Source organism: Schizophyllum commune (assembly GCF_000143185.2).
Source record: "Schizophyllum commune H4-8 unplaced genomic scaffold SCHCOscaffold_4, whole genome shotgun sequence".
Taxonomy (NCBI): domain Eukaryota; kingdom Fungi; phylum Basidiomycota; class Agaricomycetes; order Agaricales; family Schizophyllaceae; genus Schizophyllum; species Schizophyllum commune.
Window position 1 is genome coordinate 1,448,903 of NW_026089541.1, and position 19,990 is coordinate 1,468,892.

General features: G+C 58.5%; 11 protein-coding genes across 11 annotated transcripts; 8 read left to right on the forward strand and 3 right to left on the reverse strand.

Moving 5' to 3' along the window:
- Positions 1 to 89: 89 nt before the first annotated feature.
- SCHCODRAFT_02496117 (uncharacterized protein) lies at positions 90 to 701 on the forward strand (the record flags this gene model as incomplete). Its single annotated transcript, XM_003032644.2, has 3 exons — positions 90 to 196; positions 249 to 478; positions 544 to 701. 3 exons carry the CDS (start codon positions 90 to 92, stop codon positions 699 to 701), a joined length of 495 nt encoding a protein of 164 aa, XP_003032690.1.
- Positions 702 to 893: 192 nt separating this feature from the next.
- Positions 894 to 1,856, reverse strand: SCHCODRAFT_02223451 (uncharacterized protein). Its single transcript, XM_050342108.1, has one exon. The coding sequence runs from the start codon at positions 1,715 to 1,717 to the stop codon at positions 1,166 to 1,168; it is 552 nt and encodes a 183-aa protein (XP_050201074.1). The 5' UTR covers positions 1,718 to 1,856; the 3' UTR covers positions 894 to 1,165.
- An 865-nt stretch (positions 1,857 to 2,721) lies between these two features.
- SCHCODRAFT_02699053 (uncharacterized protein) lies at positions 2,722 to 4,429 on the forward strand (the record flags this gene model as incomplete). Its single annotated transcript, XM_050346927.1, has 2 exons — positions 2,722 to 2,969; positions 3,019 to 4,429. 2 exons carry the CDS (start codon positions 2,722 to 2,724, stop codon positions 4,427 to 4,429), a joined length of 1,659 nt encoding a protein of 552 aa, XP_050201075.1.
- An 84-nt stretch (positions 4,430 to 4,513) lies between these two features.
- SCHCODRAFT_01282369 (uncharacterized protein) lies at positions 4,514 to 5,296 on the forward strand. The gene has a single exon (XM_050341374.1). The coding sequence runs from the start codon at positions 4,597 to 4,599 to the stop codon at positions 5,233 to 5,235; it is 639 nt and encodes a 212-aa protein (XP_050201076.1). The 5' UTR covers positions 4,514 to 4,596; the 3' UTR covers positions 5,236 to 5,296.
- An 895-nt stretch (positions 5,297 to 6,191) lies between these two features.
- SCHCODRAFT_01169598 (uncharacterized protein) lies at positions 6,192 to 7,585 on the forward strand (the record flags this gene model as incomplete). Its single annotated transcript, XM_003032646.2, has 4 exons — positions 6,192 to 6,721; positions 6,770 to 7,140; positions 7,194 to 7,294; positions 7,343 to 7,585. 4 exons carry the CDS (start codon positions 6,192 to 6,194, stop codon positions 7,583 to 7,585), a joined length of 1,245 nt encoding a protein of 414 aa, XP_003032692.1.
- Positions 7,564 to 8,733, reverse strand: SCHCODRAFT_02618580 (uncharacterized protein; the record flags this gene model as incomplete). Its single annotated transcript, XM_050344884.1, has 1 exon — positions 7,564 to 8,733. A coding segment is annotated over exon 1 (568 nt), but the record flags the coding sequence as incomplete, so codon positions are not given.
- On the forward strand, positions 8,580 to 9,044 carry SCHCODRAFT_02618583 (uncharacterized protein). Its single transcript, XM_050344885.1, has 2 exons — positions 8,580 to 8,609; positions 8,664 to 9,044. Exon 2 carries the CDS (start codon positions 8,770 to 8,772, stop codon positions 9,007 to 9,009), a length of 240 nt encoding a protein of 79 aa, XP_050201078.1. The 5' UTR covers positions 8,580 to 8,609; positions 8,664 to 8,769; the 3' UTR covers positions 9,010 to 9,044.
- A 262-nt stretch (positions 9,045 to 9,306) lies between these two features.
- Positions 9,307 to 14,043, forward strand: SCHCODRAFT_02618584 (ARM repeat-containing protein). The gene is made up of 17 exons (XM_050344886.1): positions 9,307 to 9,463; positions 9,578 to 9,748; positions 9,872 to 10,005; positions 10,055 to 10,188; positions 10,242 to 10,380; positions 10,430 to 10,481; positions 10,529 to 10,645; positions 10,696 to 10,823; positions 10,874 to 10,985; positions 11,036 to 11,211; positions 11,261 to 11,408; positions 11,462 to 11,931; positions 11,981 to 12,132; positions 12,181 to 12,607; positions 12,786 to 12,859; positions 12,910 to 13,136; positions 13,186 to 14,043. The coding sequence occupies exons 1-17, from the start codon at positions 9,458 to 9,460 to the stop codon at positions 13,819 to 13,821; spliced, it is 3,303 nt and encodes a 1,100-aa protein (XP_050201079.1). The 5' UTR covers positions 9,307 to 9,457; the 3' UTR covers positions 13,822 to 14,043.
- Positions 14,044 to 14,133: 90 nt separating this feature from the next.
- On the forward strand, positions 14,134 to 17,075 carry SCHCODRAFT_02535716 (uncharacterized protein; the record flags this gene model as incomplete). Its single annotated transcript, XM_003032648.2, has 2 exons — positions 14,134 to 15,852; positions 15,904 to 17,075. The coding sequence occupies exons 1-2, from the start codon at positions 14,214 to 14,216 to the stop codon at positions 17,073 to 17,075; spliced, it is 2,811 nt and encodes a 936-aa protein (XP_003032694.1). The 5' UTR covers positions 14,134 to 14,213.
- Positions 17,076 to 17,190: 115 nt separating this feature from the next.
- Positions 17,191 to 18,222, reverse strand: SCHCODRAFT_02618593 (uncharacterized protein). The gene is made up of 3 exons (XM_003033240.2): positions 17,997 to 18,222; positions 17,614 to 17,941; positions 17,191 to 17,554 (listed from the first exon to the last, which is right to left on the reverse strand). Exons 2-3 carry the CDS (start codon positions 17,891 to 17,893, stop codon positions 17,493 to 17,495), a joined length of 342 nt encoding a protein of 113 aa, XP_003033286.2. The 5' UTR covers positions 17,894 to 17,941; positions 17,997 to 18,222; the 3' UTR covers positions 17,191 to 17,492.
- On the forward strand, positions 17,655 to 19,143 carry SCHCODRAFT_02223590 (uncharacterized protein). Its single transcript, XM_050342109.1, has one exon. It carries the CDS (start codon positions 17,905 to 17,907, stop codon positions 18,982 to 18,984), a length of 1,080 nt encoding a protein of 359 aa, XP_050201080.1. The 5' UTR covers positions 17,655 to 17,904; the 3' UTR covers positions 18,985 to 19,143.
- The last annotated feature ends 847 nt before the right edge of the window (positions 19,144 to 19,990 follow it).

Sequence of the window (19,990 nt, forward strand, 5' to 3'; positions counted from 1 at the left end):
TATATCACGGACGCAGTCAGAGCCCGAGTACGCTCAAAGATGTGGCAGCGCTCAGGACATCCAGGTTGTGGGCGACCTCTTGACTATCGATGGTTACGGCATGGTTCGCTTGCTTTGTACCTGAGGTCCTTCGCAGGCGGTTCGACTCCCACCAGCGGCCTATTGAGCTCTCGACCCAGGTCGCCACACATTCTGCGTACGTCGATCTGCCAAAGTACACATGTTGGCTGACCTTCTCTTCCCAGCAGACTGTTCAGAGGTCTGAATCGCCCTCCTTCCATTGTGTGGCGAGGTTGCTTCCCTCACCGCAGGAGGCGCGTCCACCTGCAATTCTCGTCAACGTTCTTCACCGCCCCGTTGCGAGGCGCGCGGGAGAAGGGGGGGAATAAGGGTGTGTCTGAAAAGGATAGGAGGGTGCGTACGAAGAAGGGGGTTGCGAAGGCTCGCGTAGGTGAATTCATTGAACGAAGTCGCCCCGGTAAATGGACGAAGTCTTCCGACAACGTAAATCATCCTCACTTCTGACAGTCTTTCGTACTCCAGGCTTACCACCGCCGATGAGCTGCTGTGTGGCGCAGGAGGGGCTGCGAAAGTGTTGGGCGCGAACCGCTAAGTCGGCGGACGAGCAGATGCTACCTGCCAAAGCGAGGGATTATTCTCAGCGCACGCAAATCGGAGGTCTACCGGTGAATGGTTGCTGAGCGCTGAGCATTCATTCAATGGTGCTTTCAATGCTCGGTGAAACTAACTGCAGACTGTCATTGACTGCGTAGGGATTGGCGTTAATTCAAGGCGAGTTCACTAGTTCACAGAGAATAGCGTATACCATATCAATGGCGGCTGTACGGTCAATAGCTCCATGGCAACTATGAAGCGCGTCAATCGTGGCAATAGACAAACCCTGAACTTGCGTACTGACTTAGTTCACTGAATGCCTCGGGCCGTACAAGCGAGACCCACTTCAATGGACCCGCGCTAGCGGACAGGCAAGTAGACATGCTAGAGCGTAGAGCCGCTGCATTGAGGTGGGCTAGCAACGTCAATGTTTGACATGCAGAGGGTCAAACACGCCGTCGATGTCAAAAGGCGCAAGCCATCGAGGTCAAGAGACGCGCGCCGTGCGGCCAAAGGTGCGCGCGCGTCGTGAGAGACGCACAGGTGATTTCTACTTTTGCGCGGGGGTCGGCGGGCTCGTGTGGCTCGCCGGAAACTCAGCGCGACAATCCGAATTCAGTGATCGTGTCGAATGAAGGTATTCAGCCAGTTGAAGGAGAGCCGTCGGACTCCCATGTCGAAGAGTGATCCTCGTACGTCGCAGTGAATACAACGTCGGCTGTATCACTCTGTATGTCGAAAAGGCACAAGATAGCCTCGAGGTGATGTATCGCGGGTGTCGCGAGATGCGCAGAGGAAGGACTCCGGGCGTTGCGCAGAGCAAGGGCACGCGTAGGCAGGATGCCGGGCGTTGCGCATCACGGGCGCGGCTCTTAGCGTGCGCGACTCCTAGCGTGAGTGAGTCACCCAAGTCCGCGGCGTACTTAGCCACAACGACGTTGACAACGGCAGAGCGGAGGAATATTTCGGCAGAATAGAGGAATATCTTGGCAGAGCGAAGGAGTATCCTGACAGAGCGCGCAGCAACGACTGACGAGAGGCGCAACACGAGTATCAGCCACAAGCCGCAAATCTTCAGTGCTTCTGTTGCGACCGTGTCCATAAAGCTTTCGGCGAAGTCCGAGTTTGAAAGCCTGCTCGCGTGCACTCGCGTCTATAAGGATGTGCTCACACTGGAAAAGGCGTGCTCGCGTCCTAGTAGCTATTGGTATCCTGCTTCGCGATGAGGAGCGGCAGAGGTCCTGACCAGGAAGGACAAACAAGAGGGCAATCCCCCGAGTGTGGCGCGGAAGGAGATCAGCATGCAGGTGCATGGAGGTTCGCGTACGTGCAGCGTCAACGTTCGTCCCCCAATTCGTCCTGCTATCCGGCTTCGGTAGATGGAAAGATGCGATGTCTGGTTGGGTGAAGGGGCCGCGGCGCCCCAGGTTCTTCCCCAAGAAGGCCAAGGCGTCATGACGGCCCTGATCGCAGTGATAATTAAGAGTCGACTGCGGAGTTCGACCAGCGCCTGCCGACGCGTGTCGACGAGCCCATTGTTCTGTGGTGGCCGCAGTAGACGCGCGTAAGTAGCGCGCCAGACGCGAAATTCGAATTTACAGGCGCGCCTGCCAGCTCGGTACGCGGAATTCAGTGGGACTTCTGATGTCGGGCAACAGAAAATTCGTGTCGGACCATGCAAGCGTCGTCGGATGGTGCAAGTCCCTCGTTTAGCTTCCGTTGCGTGGAACGTGTTTGTGTAACAATTCGCTTGCGAGGATGCTCATGGGAGATGTCGGCGACGACGTGGTGTGGTGTGTGAGGCTAGCGGGCATGGCAACGACAACGAGGAGGTCGAGGAGCGCCGAGGGAGAGACGGTTGGGGAGGGCCGCGCCTGGTGGCTGCAACCGTCAAGGAGCGTGGGGAGAGCGGCGCGAGAAGCACGAGCCGGCTCGCCTTCCGCTGCTTTGGGCGAGCTGATCCGAGCCGTTGCCAGCCCAGGCGTCGATCAAACCGCCCGGGCGATCGGTCCGCGTGGCGCGAAGGTCGGCTATTTATCTCACGACTCGACTTGCTGTTGCAGGTTCAAGTCCCCCGCGCGAGCGACTGACTGCACGACGCGCGCGATGTCGATTGTCTCGCCCTACTCGCCGTTCTTCATCTCCGGCCTGCACTCGCGCCACAGCAGCCTCCCAGAGTCCGTCGCGCCCTCGTCCTTCCTCGACACCTTCATCGACGACGAGCGCTCGCTCTACCCCAGGCACTCCGTCGCGTCCAGCGACTTCCTCAGCCTCGATCTCGCAGCGCCCCCGCCCGAACTCGCAGACCGCTACAGCAAGGCTACCAAGCGCTCATCTGGCCTCCTGCCATGGTTGTGCGTGCCACTCCTTCCTAGCCGTGCGCCACATTAACCTTTGTTCTAGCGCGTCCCCCCATGCCACATACCGGACAACACCGGTCCATCGTAGAAGTAATAATGCTAATATCGACCGAACGCGACCGCCTAAGAACCCACCAACCGCGCCCCTACCCGCTTCACCGACGCTAACGTCGTCTAAACCAATGTCCCCTCCCGTACCGACTCTCACCCTCGTCGCCTCGCATTCAACCATTCCCGAGGACATCCTGCACCTCGTCCCCGGCGAAGACGATGACATCATGCCAATATCGGCGTCCGAGGTCTCCCAGTCTAGAGCCGCGGACAAGCGCGAATCCACCTCCACTCGCAACACTAGTTCCACCGGACGCACCGTATCCACCCACTACCGCACGACGAAGCGCGACGACGCGCTAGCAGCCCTAGAAGGCCTCCGCCGAATGCGCTCCAACGACACCCTCCGCTTCGCAAAATTCAAGGCGCGCGCTATTGCGAAGGCGCAACGGGAGCGGGAGCGCGTAGCGCAGGGCGTCAACTGGATCAGCATGAGCGACGACGAAGACGAGGACGCATCCTTCTGGCGTACGTCCACGTCATCGACCTCGCACCTCGTCTCTTCGTGGCGCGTGTCCTCCACTTCGTCGCGGACGGCCTCGCCAGACGCGGACACGAGACGCCGGCGGGGTACCTCCTGCGCGCTAGATTTCGACTTCGACGTGGATCACACGCTCGGGTTCGATGCCCTGTGCGACGATACGGATCGCACAAGCACCGACGACCTGCCGATCCCCACGCCGCACGTCTTCGCGCGGTGCGAGTCGACCGTCCCGCCCTTGCGCGAGTCTACTGTTCTTCCCGCGTCCATCGTCCTCCCCGCGCGCGAGGACGACCGCGCGTCGCTGGACAGCATGACATCGGAGTCGGACGAGCTCGACGGCTTTGTCGTCGTCACCTCGCCCTACTTCGACCAGCGCGCTTCCGCATCAGACTCGGGGCTCGTGCTCGCACGGTCGTCGAATCACCTCTCGCCCTCGTATACGTACATGGACGTGCCGCCCTCGCCTGCGCACTCAGCGCCTACGCACCGGCCGAACAAGTCGACGCCGTCCTTCTTGCGACCGCCCTCGCTTGGGTTCTCCGGGCGCAAGAAGGCGCTGTCGATCTCGGGCGGGAGCAAGGCGCCGTTCGCGGGCTCGAGCAAGTCCCCCTTCCATGGCTCGGGCAAGTCGCCCCTGTCCGTGTCGACGAAGTCCCCGCTGTCCAGATCGCCATTATCTGCCTCGGTCGAATCCCCTACCACTCCGCGGCCGAAGAAGTCCAAACGTGGGCGGTCTCATCATGAGAAGTCCTCGTCGGCGGACAAGGTGGAAAAGGGCTCAAGGAAGCTGAAGTCGTTCATCGACCTGCGGCCGGCTCCGCGGGTGGCGATGGGGAGGAGCTTTGTGGAGGTGTGGTGAGGGGCACGCGCATATATTCTCCTCGCCCGCACCTGCGTGGCCGTCACAACACCATCTTCTCTCGGAGGGGCCTGCAGGACGCTATCTTGGAGGACCGGTCTATGCATATACTCCGCGGCTAATGCGCCCTATATCCCGCGCCGCACAGTCTACTAGTCGCCCCCCGGATGGAGCCCGTGCCATTGCGCGCTCGGTCGCGTCGGCACGTCCGCCTCTCGCAGCGTCGCCTGACAGTCGCGACCCTGTCAAAACCATCCCCTGCCAGCCCCTTCTTGTCACGGTCCTCGCTTGCTTTCCTGTGCTGTGTTCGTTTCTTTGTACGTCGTGCGCTCCCTCCCGATGGTCTTACTGCTGTTCTCGGCACCGTCTTTCCTTGGCTTCCTCTTTCCTTCCCTTGTCTGCCTACTCATCTCTCCCCTCGTCCTCATCCTCACCATGTACTATTACGTCCCATTATGGCCCCCTCCTCATACGGACTTGCCCATTTCACATATGGACTTGCCACTCATCCATCTCATGGGGCCCCATTCATGCCTTACTTCCGAATCCTGACGTACCTATCTATTGTTCCTCCTCTTCTTTTCCCTCGATCAAATCCATCTCGGACCCTACCTCACGGACATGGCTTTCTTTGTCGTGTCACCAGCACGGTCCCCCATGGACATATCTACTCAATTGTACACTATAGTACATACACTCATACAGCACCGCTGCGCTTGCGCACGATTACATCTAGTACGACTCACCGGGCTTCCCTCTTGCTGGTTACTTTCCTGGGGATCCGGATTAAACCTATTATCGACTGATGTTGTACTATCTTATATTGCTTGCAAGGCCTGCTTCCTTTTTGCTTTCTTCTAGGCCGAGTGCGAGCTAGCTTTTTCTATCCTATTACTTACGCAAAAGTAGACCAAGTACTTTATCTATACTACGTACCAGCTGACTGCGATTGAATGATGATGCTACGACTCGAGCATGCCGGTATGACGCAGATGAACGTCGGAAGTCCGACGCCGTGGTCGGTCGGGGAGACGTTGGGCTGGACGACGTCCAGGTGACTGACGCCCTTGCACCGCCCTCAAGAAAGCCGAGAACAAGATGACGGGACTAGCACGACATCGGTCCAGGGAGGAGCGCCGGTAAACTAGCGTTGAACGTTGAAGAGCACGAACCAGCTCACTTGGCAAAAACAAGAGCGGGAAGGCACAACGCAGCGCAGGCACGGCGGTTCGCGGACATCCTTGCAGACAGAATAGGCAGGAATAGGCGTGGGCGCCTATAGACACCGATGGGCGCCCTGAGGACGGCCGACGGTCATCAAGGGGAGGCCGACGAGCGCTTGTTTGGACGCTGCGTGAGGATGGAAAGAGACGAAAGGTCGCACCAGAGTGCGCGAAGGGACCGAGTGAGGCTGAGCTGTTGGCCGACAGTAACCTGATAGACGCCGGCGCCTGACCCGATGGGGCGGATAAGATGGTGGCGTGGGGCGACCAGGGCGTTATCCGGGGTAATCTGGAATTTATCAGATATATGGGCAGGGCGTGAACTGCAAGCGAGGAGATACGAGTGGGGAGTAAAGGATGGACTGGGGTTTCTGGGGAGGTCAATAAAGGAGGGCAGTATTGCGCTACTTTAATCTACACGATGCTGAATGCTACGATATCTCTCCAGGGAGTAGACCGAAATGGAATATCTTCCGCGGGATGCTGGTCGGAATCAAATGGCAGATCTTCTGCCGTAGGCACCACACGTGGTTGATATAATGCGCTTTGACCACGCAAGTGACGTCACGCTTTTTGACAGCGAATCCCTTTTGCATCCCACCATCATCATGGTCATGGCGCAGACCGGAAACAAGTCCCGGGCCAGAGCGCCTCGAGCCGCTCTCCGGGGCACCCGGAATCTCACTCTAAAGGATACAGCTATAGATCTTGCGAACTCGAATGCGACTGGTCTACCCTCCCTTCCCATCGAATTGCTATTCGAGATCACCGACTACTTCGCGAAGGTATTACCGACTACTCCCGCAGAAGAGCTCTACACATACCCGTCTCCAAGGACACATCTTGACCGAAGAGATGTACTGGTTGCGCTGTCACAAACCTGTCGTGCTATGCGGGAGAATACGTTGCCAATACTTTGGAGGGATATTCAGGCCTTCGCATCGACCACAAGCATCTCTACCAAAAGCTGGCGGGTACGCCGGAGAGAATGGCGACGAGCAGTCAGCAAGGAGCTGGATCGTCAGTGCTTCGCCATCTTCCGGGCACCCAACATCGCTCCATACGTAGAGTACGTGTCTTATGTTTTTCCCCTTCCCCACTGGCTGACAATATACAGAACTGTCACAGTTGCTCTCACGGACTTTGCTACGGATGGACTACCTCTGTTTGCTCACGTGCTGAGTTTACTGCCAAATTTGAAGACGCTGCACATCGTACACCTCGCATACGACTGCTATAATCTTCTCAATGTCTTCGACAAGTTGAGATTGCCGACGGTGAAGACAATGGTGCTGCCTGTGGTTCCCCTCTCAGCTGGTGCGCTGCTCAAGAGCTGCCCCAATGTCGAACACTTCGTATGTAATACCCAGAGCGACGCCGCGCACTCGCGCCGCATGGATAGCTCGTTCCTCGTCTTGGTTCGGGATAGCTGGCCAAGGTTGAGGTCCTTGCGTGGGTTTCCTATCGCGGAGGCGGATGAAATGGCTTGTAAGCGTCGAGATATCGAACGAAGGACTAGGCTGACGAGATGTGTCTTTCAGCTTTGCTTGCGCGATGTACCCAGCTGGAACATCTGTGGATCCGGATTGAGAATACCACCGACCTCGTTAGCGATCCGCAAGATCAGACTCTCCGCTACCCTGTACGTGCAGCTGGCTTCATGGGTGCATGTTTCGCTCATGTCGTGCAGACTATCATAAGCCACCTTCGGGGCGCACACTTCCTCCGCTCAGTGCGGATTGACTTTCGTTCTACGAGCGTCGACGTAATTCTCGCAACATTAACCGCAGTGAAACCAATGCTCAGCGGCCCTCTCCTTCTGCGAGAACCACGGCTGGACGTTTACCTACCTCCGATCCTGCTCGAGGACGCGATCACCCGCATACGCGCCGTTCTCCCTCCCGACTCGCGTGCCCAAGTAACAACCCCATAAAATAGCCAAGTATACGTGGTATGTGGTACATTATTGATGAACATAGCATGTGCAGTACGTCTACATATGAGCGAGCGGAGTCAGGTCTGACGGCGAAGTAGGTAATACAAAGGAGGGTCCTTCGCACCTGCGCAGCAGGCGCGGGAGTCATAAAAGGCGGATTCGTGGCATATCATCAGTTTACGATTTCGACGAGAACATACGAGCCCGCGCGCCAGTCGGCGGCAATGCGCTTCGCGTCCGAGCGCGTGCGGCGGCGTTGGTGGATGGACGAGTTCGTGGACGCGCGTCGGTCGAGGGGCTGCAGCTCACCTGGGCGGGACACGACGACGCGACCGCTAACGCTGCGCGGCCGCCGCCTCGACGGCAGACGCGTGACGTGTGGGCCGGGCACGTAGACGTAAGCTTCACGTCTAGAGTGCGCTCCCGCCAGCCTAGTCTGCGAAGCGAGGGGGCGGGGTCGGTTTATGGGGTGCGCGCGTGCAGCTCGCGACGGCGGCGACCGCTCGGCGCCGCCGACAACGTGGGGATGGCGCGTCTTGCCGCTGGCGGTGCGGCGGGGGATGCGAAGACGGGGCATAACGGACGTAGAGGTCGTGGCGATGGACGTCGATGAATGAGAGGTGAGGCGTTGGTAGCCGGGACGCTGAACTGGGGCCTGTACAGGTGCGGCTTCGAAGTCATAAGGAGGCGGCGAGGGAGCTGTCGAGGGCGGTGGGGAAGCTGTGGGTGGTAGGGCGTGGCTCATTGTGGGCGCGGGCGAAACAATCTCGAAACCTGGCGGAACGAAGGAGAAACGGCCAGAGGTGCGGGGAAACCTGCTGCTCGTCAAGACCTTCCAGGCCTTAATGAAAAGGCGCCCGCATTTCTTCAATGCGCGCTTGGGGGTGGGGCAGGTCGGGGCGATGCTAGGACACGAGTTTGCTGATCGTGATCTGCAGACACGCAAGCTATTCAGCAACGGCTTAGGCGCTCAAAGACGAGCGTCACTTACTGGGTGGCGCTCTCAGGAACAGCGGGGGAACTGGGGGCGTGTTGTGGTGTTAGACGGTGGCTCCACATAGTAGCAGTGGCGTACAGGTCGATGTGGGATCTATGTGGGCAAAGGCTAGTATGTCTTGCTTTTATACGCACCAGCACCACAGCACATGGCGGCCTGAAGGCGCCGGCGCCTAACTGGTGAAATGTTGGACAAGCGCAACAAGCCTACCATATTCGGACAACTCACAACTATTGTCCTGTGTTGGAATGGAAGCGGCGCGTGCGCCCGGTGCGACGCTTCGATGGTTGGCATGTTTGAGAGCATGAAGGCCGGCAGCATGAGCGCAAACTCGGCGAAGAGCTTCTTCGCTGAATGCCAGGCACCTCTGTGCGTTCAGTCCCTGGCGGGCAAGATGAAGGTGGCCTCAAAAGCAGACAAATAGAAGAGCCCCCCGAAGCAGATGAACGCGCTTGAGTAGAAATTATGTACTACCTGGTCGAGGGCGTGACCCGGCGTTGAGCGCAGCGAAAGGGTCCATGAGGCTGGCGGGAATGCGGCGTCCCCAGGCGTTCCCCTCGTGCCGCGGCACTGGAGAAGCGATCACAGCGACTTGCCGAGAAAAACATGTATCTGGAACGCCGATGGGGATGATCGTTTCGATCAGTCGATTTGCGCTTCCTTTATAAATGGTATAATCCGCGGGTAAGTGCACTTATCTTGAAGAAACTGGAGGTGATGTCGAGGACGCAGAAGTTCAACTTCATCACACGTGGTCGTCCATCAAGATCACGTGCACCAATTTTTGGGTCGATCACAAATTATCTCGCGCATCCATCTCTTCCATCTCACCCTCACCCTTTCCTCCTCCCCCAAGGCCGCCGGGAGTCGCAATGGATGTGAGTGTCTCCTCGTTGTACACCACTTCCATATCCCACCACACATCGACCCGCGTCTCCATGATCGCGGGTCCCGATCGTATTAGACGGACGGTGGCTGATTGTCGCGTCCAGCAAAATTTCGCGCATGGCCTCCACCAGCTTCTTCTACAAGCTACTGGGCAGCAGAACCCCGACACCAGCCTCATCAAAGCCGCCACTGCCCAGCTGAACACCCAGTACTTCAAAAATGAGGCGTGCATCCCCGCCCTTGCCCAGATCCTCGCAAGTTCGACTGATCAGGCGGTGAGTAGTATATGGATATACGGTCTTCCAACGTTCCCAGGTTTACATCAAGGCTATCTCCACATCATCGCCTTCCTTTCCGTATGCGTCGATCAGAGCAGGAGCTGATCGTCGTACTTACAGGTGCGCCAACTTGCGGCTGTCGAGTTGAGGAAGCGTATCATCAACAACGATGGCGCCATGTGGCTGCTCGTCCCGTCCGCCCAGCGCGATGAGATCAAGCAGAAGATGTTGGAAATCGTCGGCACGGAGACCAAGTGCGTAGATCATCGGACTGATTGTGGCGACCCGCTAACGGTACCACAGCAAGCCCGTCCGGCACCAGGCCGCTCGTGCTACGGCAGGCATTGCCAGCATCGAGGTCGCCCAGTACGGCCAGCTATTCCCCTTCGTAATGAACTCGTGCGCGCCGACCTCGCCTGCCCATTTGCGCGAGACCGGTGCGTTGGACTCGCCCTTTCAATATTCGACATCATACTGAGCCGGATCACAGGTGCCTTCCTCCTCTACTCCGTCCTGGACTCCGTCGATGTGTACGCTATCAAGGGCGACTTGATCGCTCAGCTCTACGGTCTCCTCGACCAGATGTTGGTCGACCCCGAGAACGCCGAAGTGCGCGTCCTGGCCGTCAGGTTCGTGGATGGTCTTCATGCGCCTCTGCTTCGTGCTGACCTCGCGCAGGATACTGGGTGTCCTCGCGCAGTACCTCGACGTCGATGAGAAGGAGGAGATGGTGCGTGCGCGACCCCTGCACTTCATTCCCCGCTCACAGTCCAATAGGCCCACTTCCAAACCCTCCTCCCCAAGATGTTGCAGGTCATCGGCCAGGCCGTTGAGAGTGGCGACGATTCGGTCGCGCGTCAGCTTTTCGATACCCTGGAGACACTTCTTATTCTGGTGAGCTCGGCGCGATACGGGGCTTGTGGCGACACTAACACTGGCCGCAGGAAGTGCCCCTCCTCACCCCCATCATACCCGACCTCGTTAAATTCCTCCTCACGTGCGGTGCTGACCGCAAATACGAACCTGAGGTCCGTGCCTTGGCGTTGAACGCGCTCAACTGGTGCATCCAGTAGTACGTAATCACCAGACTCTTTTCCCCACAAGTGCTGATCATATCTTCAGCAAAAAGTCGAAGATACAAAGCTACGGCCTTGGGCCGGCCATCATGGAGGGTCTCATGATTATCACGACTGAAGACGAGCCTGAGGACTCCGATGAGGAGTCGCCATCGAGGGTGAGCAGCCAGAGATCCCTCCTATTTGACATGCCGCTGATGTTTCGTAGTCTGCTCTCCGCATCATCGACTCACTATCTACGAACCTTCCTCCTTCTCAAGTCTACCCTGCCCTGCGCGAGCAGATGGCCAAGTACTTGAGCTCGCCCGACCCGGCGTACCGCAAGGGTGCTCTCATGGCCCTCGGTGTTGCCGTTGAGGGCTGCAGTGACTACATGAGTTCCAAGTGAGTCGATCATTAGGAGATCCTCTAACGTAGGTCTAATGATCAACAGCAACCACATGGAGGAGATCTGGCCTGCTGTCGAGCTCGGTCTTCGGGATGAAAACCCGAAGGTTCGCAAGGCTGCCTGCATCGCCGTCAGCTGCCTTTGCCAGTGGCTCGAGGACAACTGCATCGAGAAGCATGCTGTACTCGTCCCGGTGAGTACTCGCGGATGCAAAGGTTCTGCTACAATGCTAATCGACCTTTGTAGGCCATGATGAACCTCATCAATGACCCGGAGACCCAGGCTGCGGCATGCACTGCGCTCGACTCCCTCCTCGAGATCTTGACGAGCGTCATCGATCAGTACCTCCCGCTCATCATGGAGCGTCTCGCCGGCCTTCTTACCGCCCCGAATGTCCCGGGCCGCGTCAAGTCTGTCGTTACCGGTGCCATCGGCAGCGCCGCCCACGCCGCGAAGGAGCGCTTCCTGCCCTACTTCGATGGCACCATGGGTCAGCTGCGCCAATTCGCCAGCCTCGGCAGCCAGGCCGTCGCCCTCGGTGCGCACAGCGTCGACACGATCGACGCCGGCGACCTCGAGCTGCGCGGTATCGCGATGGACGCGATCGGTACGATCGCGGAGGCCGTAGGCAAGGAGAAGTTCCGCCCGTGGTTCCCGGAGATGATGCAGCGTGCGGTGGAGGGCGCGCAGATGCTGAACGGCGCCGCCGGAGGCCGGTATGTTGTCCGCTTCGGCTTGTGGGTGCAGTTCTGACGCATTTGGTAGCAACAGCTTGAGGGAATGCAGCTTCCTGTTCTTCGGCGTCATGGCGCGTGTCTTCGGCGAGGAGTTCGCGCAGTACCTTGAGGGCACGGTCAAGATGCTTCTCGAGAGCTTGTCGCAGGACGAGTCGGCGCTTGACGTCGAGGAGGGTACCGGTATGTTCATCCTCATTCATACTGGTAGTCCTATCTGACCCAACATAGTTTCTGTCGCCGATGCTGCCAACGCTTTCAACGCGGGTACCTCTCCTTCGACTGCCATTTCCGTGTCTGACGGCATGGGTGGCGAGGAGGAGACGGACATTAAGGACCTCGAGAAGCTTCTCGAGACCAACAGCGCCGTCGCGATCGAGAAGGAAATCGCCGCCGACTCCATCGGCACGCTCTTTGCCGCGACTCGCGGTCACTTCCTGCCCTATGTCGAGCAGTGCACCATGGAGCTCACGGAGCTCTGCAACCACTACTACGAGGGTGTGCGCAAAAGCGCTGTCGACAGCCTGCTGGAGATTGTCCGCACGTTCTTCGATATCAGCCAGGAGAGCCCCGAGAGCTCTGCAGCGCAGCACACGAAGGACCTCGTCAAGCACATTATGCCGCAGCTGATCGAGATGTTCGAGAGCGAGGATAACAAGTGAGTGTTGGCTTCCTTCTCGTCTTGTTTGGGATACCCATAGTCGGGTATGCCTTGCATGATGATACATTACTCAGCTCACTTCGATGCGCAAAGCGCCGGGAGAACAACATGTATACCAACTGACACCCCACGAACGTCGTTCACTGTGACCATCGTACTGACTCTCCTAACCCAGATCTGTTGCATCTGGCCTTTGCGTCGCGCTCGCCGAGACCATCAACAAGATGGGCGAGTTCTTCATCGAGGGCTGTACGTTATCTTTTGGTCCCGTCCTTGCGCGGTGGTTCACACTCTCCCAGATGAAGAGCAGCTCTGCAAGATAGCCATTGTCATCCTCGAGCAGAAGGCGTACTGCCAGACCGATCCGGACCAGGATGAGTCTGAGGAGGCGCCCGAGGACTCTGCTGAGCTCGAGGGTGTCCTCATCGGCTCCGCCTGCGATCTCGCCTCCTCCATGGCTATCGCTCTCGGCGAGAAGTTCCAGGCTGCCTTCCAGACGTTCTTCCCTCTCATCTCGAAGTACTACGTGCGTAACTCATCTATGCTTTACAATATACTGCTCACAACCTTTGTAGAAGAAGACGCGGTCGTTGACCGAGCGCTCGTCTGCGATCGGCTGCCTGTCTGAGATCATTGGCGGCATGGAGGGCTCTATCACGCCTTTCACAGAGCCTCTCATGGACCTCTTCCACCGGGCCCTGCACGACAGTGAGCCGGAGGTCCAGGGCAACGCGGCGTTTGCGACTGGCTTGTTGGTGCAGCACTCCCAGATGGACCTCTCTGCCCAGGTCGTGCCCATCCTTGCCGCCCTCCGCCCTCTCTTTGACTCTCCGTCGGACGCTCCTGCGCCGCGGCTGCATGCGCGCGATAACGCCGCTGGTGCCGTCGGTCGCATGATCTCTCGCAACACCGCTGCCGTGCCCCTCGACCAGGTCCTGCCCGTCTGGATCCAGTCGCTGCCCCTCAAGAACGACTTCCAGGAGAACGCGCCCGTCTACCGCGCGCTCTTCCACCTCTTCCGCACGAACAGCGCTGCGCTGCAGCCGTACCTCGACCACCTCCTCCAGGTCTTCGCATATGTGCTGGACCCGGAGCGCACTGGCGAGCACCTCACGGAAGATGTGCGCTCTGATATGCTGCAGCTCATCAAGGCCCTCAACGCCGAGATCCCTGACAAGGTGCAGGCTGCGGGTCTGGGTGCCTTCGCATGAGCGGTGTTCTCGGTCGTCTTCTATATTCCTCATCTTATGCTCTGCTCGCTTTCTGTAATGTCTGCCTGTTGTTGTTCTCATACTCATGTTTATGTGATGGATACGTACATTTCTGTTCTTTTAGTAGCTACATCTCACTCTCACTATCCACATTCCGCGGCTATGGTTGTAGACTGTCTTGTTTAGTAGACACATCCGAGTAATCAAGGGCGTAGTTGCGGATTAAATCTGAGCTCCAGGAGCTGCGGCTGTGCGGTGCGTCATGTCAAGAACGCGATGTTAGTGCTTGTTTGGCCATTGCTGCTTGCTCCCGCCCGTCATCTGGAATCGCGCTCGCTGGGCGTCCCGAGCTGTTCTCCTCGACGACGCGGCACCCGCCATTCTCCATCACTATGCTCGCCCTTCTTTCACTCGTTCTGGGCTCGGCGCTCACCGTCTCCGCTCTCGAAGTCGTGTATTCGCTCGACGACCAGTTGCCTACTATCGCGCGGATAAACCAGCAATACTCCTGGTCCTTCTCCTCGTCGACCTTCGAGGACAACGACGGCATCATCAAGTACACTGCGGACGGCCTCCCTGACTGGCTCGCCTTCGACCCTTCGACGCGTACCTTCAGCGGCTCGCCCTCTCAGAACGACGAAGGGAACGCAAGAGTGACCGTCACTGCGCGAGACGATTCCTCCTCTACGGACTCCGAGTTCACCATCTGCGTGACATCCTATCCGGCTCCAGCGCTTCATATCCCGATCACAGACCAGTTCCACGAACACAGCCCGTCCCTATCCTCCGTATTCCTCGTCGCAAACAACTCCGCCTTGGCGACATCCAACCCCGCTCTGCGCGTCCCTCTGGGCTGGTCCTTCAGCATCGGCTTTGAGTGGAACACCTTCCAGGCCGAACATGCCCTCTTCTACGACGCACGGCAAGCTGATGGCACCCCGCTCCCACGCTGGCTCGAGTTCAACAGCGAACAGATCACCTTCAACGGTGTCGCACCTCACAGGCATCCTGGGACTGTCAACATTGCTCTCCACGCTACGGATCAGCAAGGTTACAGCGCAACTAGTCTTCCCTTCGATCTCATCGTTGCGGATCACGAGCTCTCAACCGATGGGCTGACTATGCCTACCATCAACGTCACGGCTTCGACAGACTTTACTCTGGCGATGAACTCTCCGGTCGACTTCACCGGCATTCTCGTAGACGGCGAGGCCATACATCCCAAAGTTATCACTGACCTCGTCGTCGACACGTCCCACGTCAGCTGGCTCAAGTACGACCACTCGAGTCGGACGCTTTCTGGAACGCCACCGGACTCGCTGACTACATCGACGAAACTGCCGGTCACCCTTTCCACGGATTTCGGCCAGACGATCAACACCGAAGTCTCCTTGGCCGTTGTCCCTTCGTACTTCTCTACGTCGAACATCCCTCCTGTCGCCGCCCCTGATGATGGCCAGTTCACTTTCAGTCTCGCGCAGTACTTCTCCAACACTACGGGAACCGACAGCGTGAACCTTACTGCCGCGCTGGAACCGGATGAAGTTGCTGGATTCTCGCAGTTTGACGCCCAGACGGGAGACTTCTCGGCCTCGATACCTTCGTCTTTCAAGGATGATCACTTCTCGGTGACCTTCACAGCCTACTCGCGACTTACCCACTCTACGTCGCATACCACGCTCCCTGTCTCGGTCTCCGCTGGTCATCGGAAGGAAGGATACGATTCCGGTCCCAACAAGCTATCGGCGGCGGCGCACAAGCGACTCATGCTCGGCCTTGAGATCGCCGCAGCCATCGTCGGCGGCTTCATCCTGCTCGGTGGAATACTCGCCTGGTTCCGACGCTACGCTCGCGTTCCGGATCCCGCGCTCCCGCATGAGGAGGGGGTGAAGTACTTCACGGACGCCGAAAAGCGTTATTACGGAATGGGCGACAAGCCTGAGGACTCTCCTGAAGTCGGGTACGGCTGGACTGAAGGCCTGCCGAACACCATGAACACCATGATGAACCCTTACGGGGGCAGGGGAAAGAGTGTGTTCCATTTCCTGTTCTCCGTGTTCCAACGCTCATGCGTATTTCTAGGTTATGATGGACTCGTAAGGGCGCCAACCAACAGTCGTTCTGCAGCCTTCTCTTTCGCTAGCCCTGTCAGTAGCGCCGTCATGAGCAAGCGCGAGTTCATGTCGCGCGTCAAGCAGACAGTACGCCAGGTCAGCGACAAGTACCGCAGTGTTCGTTTGGGTGGCCGGCCTCAGCGTCCCGTCATTGGCAAGCCCATATCGGTCACCTCCAGCAACGACGGGGAGTCGCCGTACTCGAACTCGAGTACCCCGACTCAGTCAGTCAACCCCTTCGACGACAGCATGATGCCCAGTGTACCCGGTACCTTTGTTACATCGGCGTCTACATCTACGGGCGACCGCTCGATTCCCCATCGTCGTGCGGACATGCTACCTCCAAGGTCGCCCGCGCAGGTGCACTTCGAGCGACGCGGTTCTCCTCTTGCGCGCCAGCTCTCCCTTGAATCCGCTGGATCTCGCGACTCGGTATTGATTCATGCTGAAGAAGCGGTGGTCCAGAAGGCTTCGCGGGCCATGAGCGTGCGCAGCGGCAAGAGCGTCAGCGGCCTGTCGTTCGTCTCCGACGTCGCCACCTCTACTCGTCCACGCCTGGTGCCCTTCAAGGCTTCGCGCGTTCCTGTGCCGCCTATGGACCCGGTAGCGAAGCGAGCTGACGGCAAGGGTAATCGTGTTACCAGCTATACGGCTGAGCTGCACCCCAAGCCTTCGGATGTGACGAAGAGCCCGAGCGGAGATGACATGTCGAGAGCGCTGCAATACGTCGAGGGACTTGGTGCGGACCAGCGCACCATCGGTACGGCGCACTCTATGCTCACCGTGTCCACCAACGTGCGATCCTCGTTCTCGTCGCTCGAGTCGTCGCACGAAGGCCACGCCGATGGTGGCGTGCCTCGAGGGCAGCGGCTGCTGTGGAGCGCAGGACAGCGCTTCAAGACGAAGGTGCCTGTGCAAGTCAAGCCGGTGAAGGGCCTCCAGCTCGACGCCAAGCTGACCTCAGGGCAGCCGCTGCCAAGGTTCATGCATGCGGACCTGGACTTTGGCAAGCACCGCGGGGCAGTGGAGATAACGGGGACGCCGATGTCGACGGACGCGGGCGAGTACGAGGTGGGGATTTATGTGGGACGGGAGCTTGTGGGCGTGTTGCTGGGCGAGGTGGTCGCGCGTCGCGGCTGAGTCGTGACCCTCCCTCTTTTCTTCTCGGTTCTCGACTTTGAACGGCTCGTGCAACTCACTGAACAATCTAGGTAGACTCACACTTACTACTGGCTGTATACAGCACCTTACTATCGCGCTTTGTAGCACAATACTCATACTATGCTCTGGGATGTGGAAGACATTCAATCTATGCTTGTGTTCGAAAACAAAAAAGCTACGTGCCAAAAAGACGGATCGGATCGACATCTGGAGGTGTTCCCTGGAAGCCTGGCGGGTTTATTGGATACATGGGACGCGATGGTCCATACAAAAAAGATTAGAAGAGCACGCGTCAAGGACGAAAAACGTGGCGGCATGAGTACGACTATGAGGAACGTCCACGGGCACAGCGGGCGGGCGAGAACAGACAGCAACACGGCGAACAACAATGCATTTCTATGACTTCCAGATGAGGATAGCCAGTGAGCCGACGTAGAAGTAGATGAAGTGCTTTGTTTCTGGTGGCAACGGTCAGACGCGATCGCGACGCGCGTCGAACGCGACGGATGGCACGCACCATGTGTCACGTAGCTGCCAAAGTTCTTGCCGACGACGACGTGCCAGGTTGGGCCGTGTCTGCGGTCGAACTCCTTCTTGATCTGCGCGGCGATGTCCTTCTCGATGTTGTACTTCTCGAGCGCGGCGGACGCGATGTCCACGCTCTCCTGCTGCATCTCCTCGCTCATGTCCACGTTCTTGATGATGGCCTTCGGGCCTGCGCCGCCGACCGCGCCGGCGTTGGGGCCGGAGCCCGTGTCGGTCGAGGAGGAGGTGGGCGCGTCGAGCTTGTCGGCCATGGTGCTGGGGTATGCGTGTGCGGCGCGTGCGTGTCGGGGGTCGTGAGTCTGGGGGATGCGGTCAGCGGCGGCGGGGAGGGGGGCGAGCGCGACGACGACGTGCCTCGTTGGTCGAGCGCGGGGTGGGGGAGGCAGACAAGGGCCGCGGGCGGAGTCACTATAAACACGGCAGGCGGCGGCACGTGGCGCGGTGTCGTGCTGCGAGCACATGGTGCGCGAGGCCTGCGAGCCCGAAACAGATCCCGTCCCGTCCCTCACCTCACCCAGCACCGTCGCCCCCACGGCCAGCCCGTGGGCCTGCGAGCCGCGCGCGGAGGGGGGCACCGAGGGCGCGCAATCAGATGCGAGAAGCGCTCGAGTGTATTGTGGCGCGGCGCGTCCCGGAGAGCTGCACGCGCACTGTGCTAGCCCCGGCCAGAGCCCATGCGCGGGGCGCGCGACGCAGCAGGCTCGTGAGGCCCCACGCGGAGGCTGCGCCAGGGCGTCGACTGCGTGGGGGCGTACCCGCGCAGATAAAGCGACGGCGTGCGATGGGTGGCATGTCTGAGGCTGAATGGGCGACAGACGCACCTCGATGGCCAACAAGCTGTGGCGAACAGCCTGCGCGCTGCGGCTCATGCGGAGGTACGTCTTCTATGTGTAGCGGGGCCCTATTCGGGCTACTCGGCCCTTCAAACGGCCCTCCTCCAGTCAGACACCGTCCATTATGCCAGGTACGGGCTGCCCGGGTGCCACAATTTACAGCCATTTCCAACTCGTCGGCGAGAGAGGCCTCTGACGTGCTCGAACTACTAGCTGCCGACTGCTTTGTTCCGTGTTTTTTTGCTAGCTCCCGAGACGCATCTGCTTCGCTCGGCCCACCGCATGGTTGTGGCCAGAGATACGGTCATCTGGACCTGTACTCGGTGACTTGTATCGCTCTCGGCGGCTTCGCTAGTGGTCTGACTCTTCCTCCTCGCTTGCCGACTCGAGCTGCTCACTCATCGACACAAGGCTTCTACCTGTACAGGCAACTCGGACTCCGTCGGCAGAATAGGGCTTGTGCCTCAATCACGGGCTTCAAGCGCATGGACTGGACTCTTCTATCGTAATCTCTCGTTCATCTGAGAGCTTTCTGGCGTCCGGCGCGGTACACTCCGCATGAGCGACGAGCTTCGCCAACCCTGGTCTAGGCAATGTTCGACTTTCCCGAGGACGAATGTGTAGGACTGGACATACGGCGACCTATCTGGAAATCTATTCGCTGGCTTCATGTCCAGATATTCGGCGACGCCATCCCGATGTGGAACCAAGGTACGTGTTCCTCCTTTGTACCTACTTCCTGTTCATACCCGCCCTTTTCCCTTCGTGTTAGTCATCTTCGCTTCATTTTGCTGGACATTGCGAAGCCCGCCATATTTCCCCCATGTCTTACTTCCATGACTTCTTCATGATTGAAGAGCTTCCCTGTCCCCCATTTACCAGAACCGCACTTCCTCGTCCTCGCCGCGCAGCTACCATCCGGAGGTATCTGCGGACGAACATGACGAATGGGGCGCGCTCTATTGAGTGAGTTTCCCCGATCAAAGCTAGGCACGGTGGTGGGAGCCCGATGCGTCGAGGACGTGGGCATCCGTCTTCGGGGCGTGGGGGCGGCGGTATCGGAGGCGTGGGGGATATGATACCTCGGCGTGTGTGGCGGAATCGGGGAGCAAGACCTATGTACGGAAGACGTCCGCAAGGCGCCTTAGAAGGCCTTGACTTTAGAGCTGTTTCCGATGGACTGAGGCAAATAGCAAGCTTTGCGATAAGTCAATGAATGGTGACTGTGGCTCTAAAGGAGACGGTCAAGACCATGGGCCCATCGAGAGATTTTCTGCCATCTTAGACTTAGCGTCGTCCCTCAGCACTCTGTCTTCGGGGCAACTTCAAGTGCGTACTCGGAAAATTCTGGATGGCCATCCCCTCCGTCTGTTCATCCCCCTTTCAAACAACAAGTCAAGCTGAGAAGAGATAGCCTTATGAAGAAAAGGCGCTGATCTTCAGACAGATGTAGTGTCTTGCGTGAAGCATGCAACTCGACTTCTCCTCGTTACAGCCCTCTACTACTGTCCAAAG

Bases quoted from the DNA above. Each gene is read 5' to 3' on its own strand.
- SCHCODRAFT_02223451 (XM_050342108.1), bottom strand. From the start codon at position 1,717: ATGGACACGGTCGCAACAGAAGCACTGAAGATTTGCGGCTTGTGGCTG.
- SCHCODRAFT_01282369 (XM_050341374.1), top strand. From the start codon at position 4,597: ATGGAGCCCGTGCCATTGCGCGCTCGGTCGCGTCGGCACGTCCGCCTC.
- SCHCODRAFT_02618583 (XM_050344885.1), top strand. From the start codon at position 8,770: ATGTTGGACAAGCGCAACAAGCCTACCATATTCGGACAACTCACAACT.
- SCHCODRAFT_02618584 (XM_050344886.1), top strand. The intron at 10,381-10,429 runs GTTCGTGGATGG...GACCTCGCGCAG, and splicing joins GTGCGCGTCCTGGCCGTCAG to GATACTGGGTGTCCTCGCGC. The intron at 10,824-10,873 runs GTACGTAATCAC...TCATATCTTCAG, and splicing joins CTCAACTGGTGCATCCAGTA to CAAAAAGTCGAAGATACAAA.
- SCHCODRAFT_02618593 (XM_003033240.2), bottom strand. From the start codon at position 17,893: ATGGCCGACAAGCTCGACGCGCCCACCTCCTCCTCGACCGACACGGGC. The intron at 17,555-17,613 runs GTGCGTGCCATC...CGTTGCCACCAG, and splicing joins TGGCAGCTACGTGACACATG to AAACAAAGCACTTCATCTAC.
- SCHCODRAFT_02223590 (XM_050342109.1), top strand. From the start codon at position 17,905: ATGCGTGTGCGGCGCGTGCGTGTCGGGGGTCGTGAGTCTGGGGGATGC.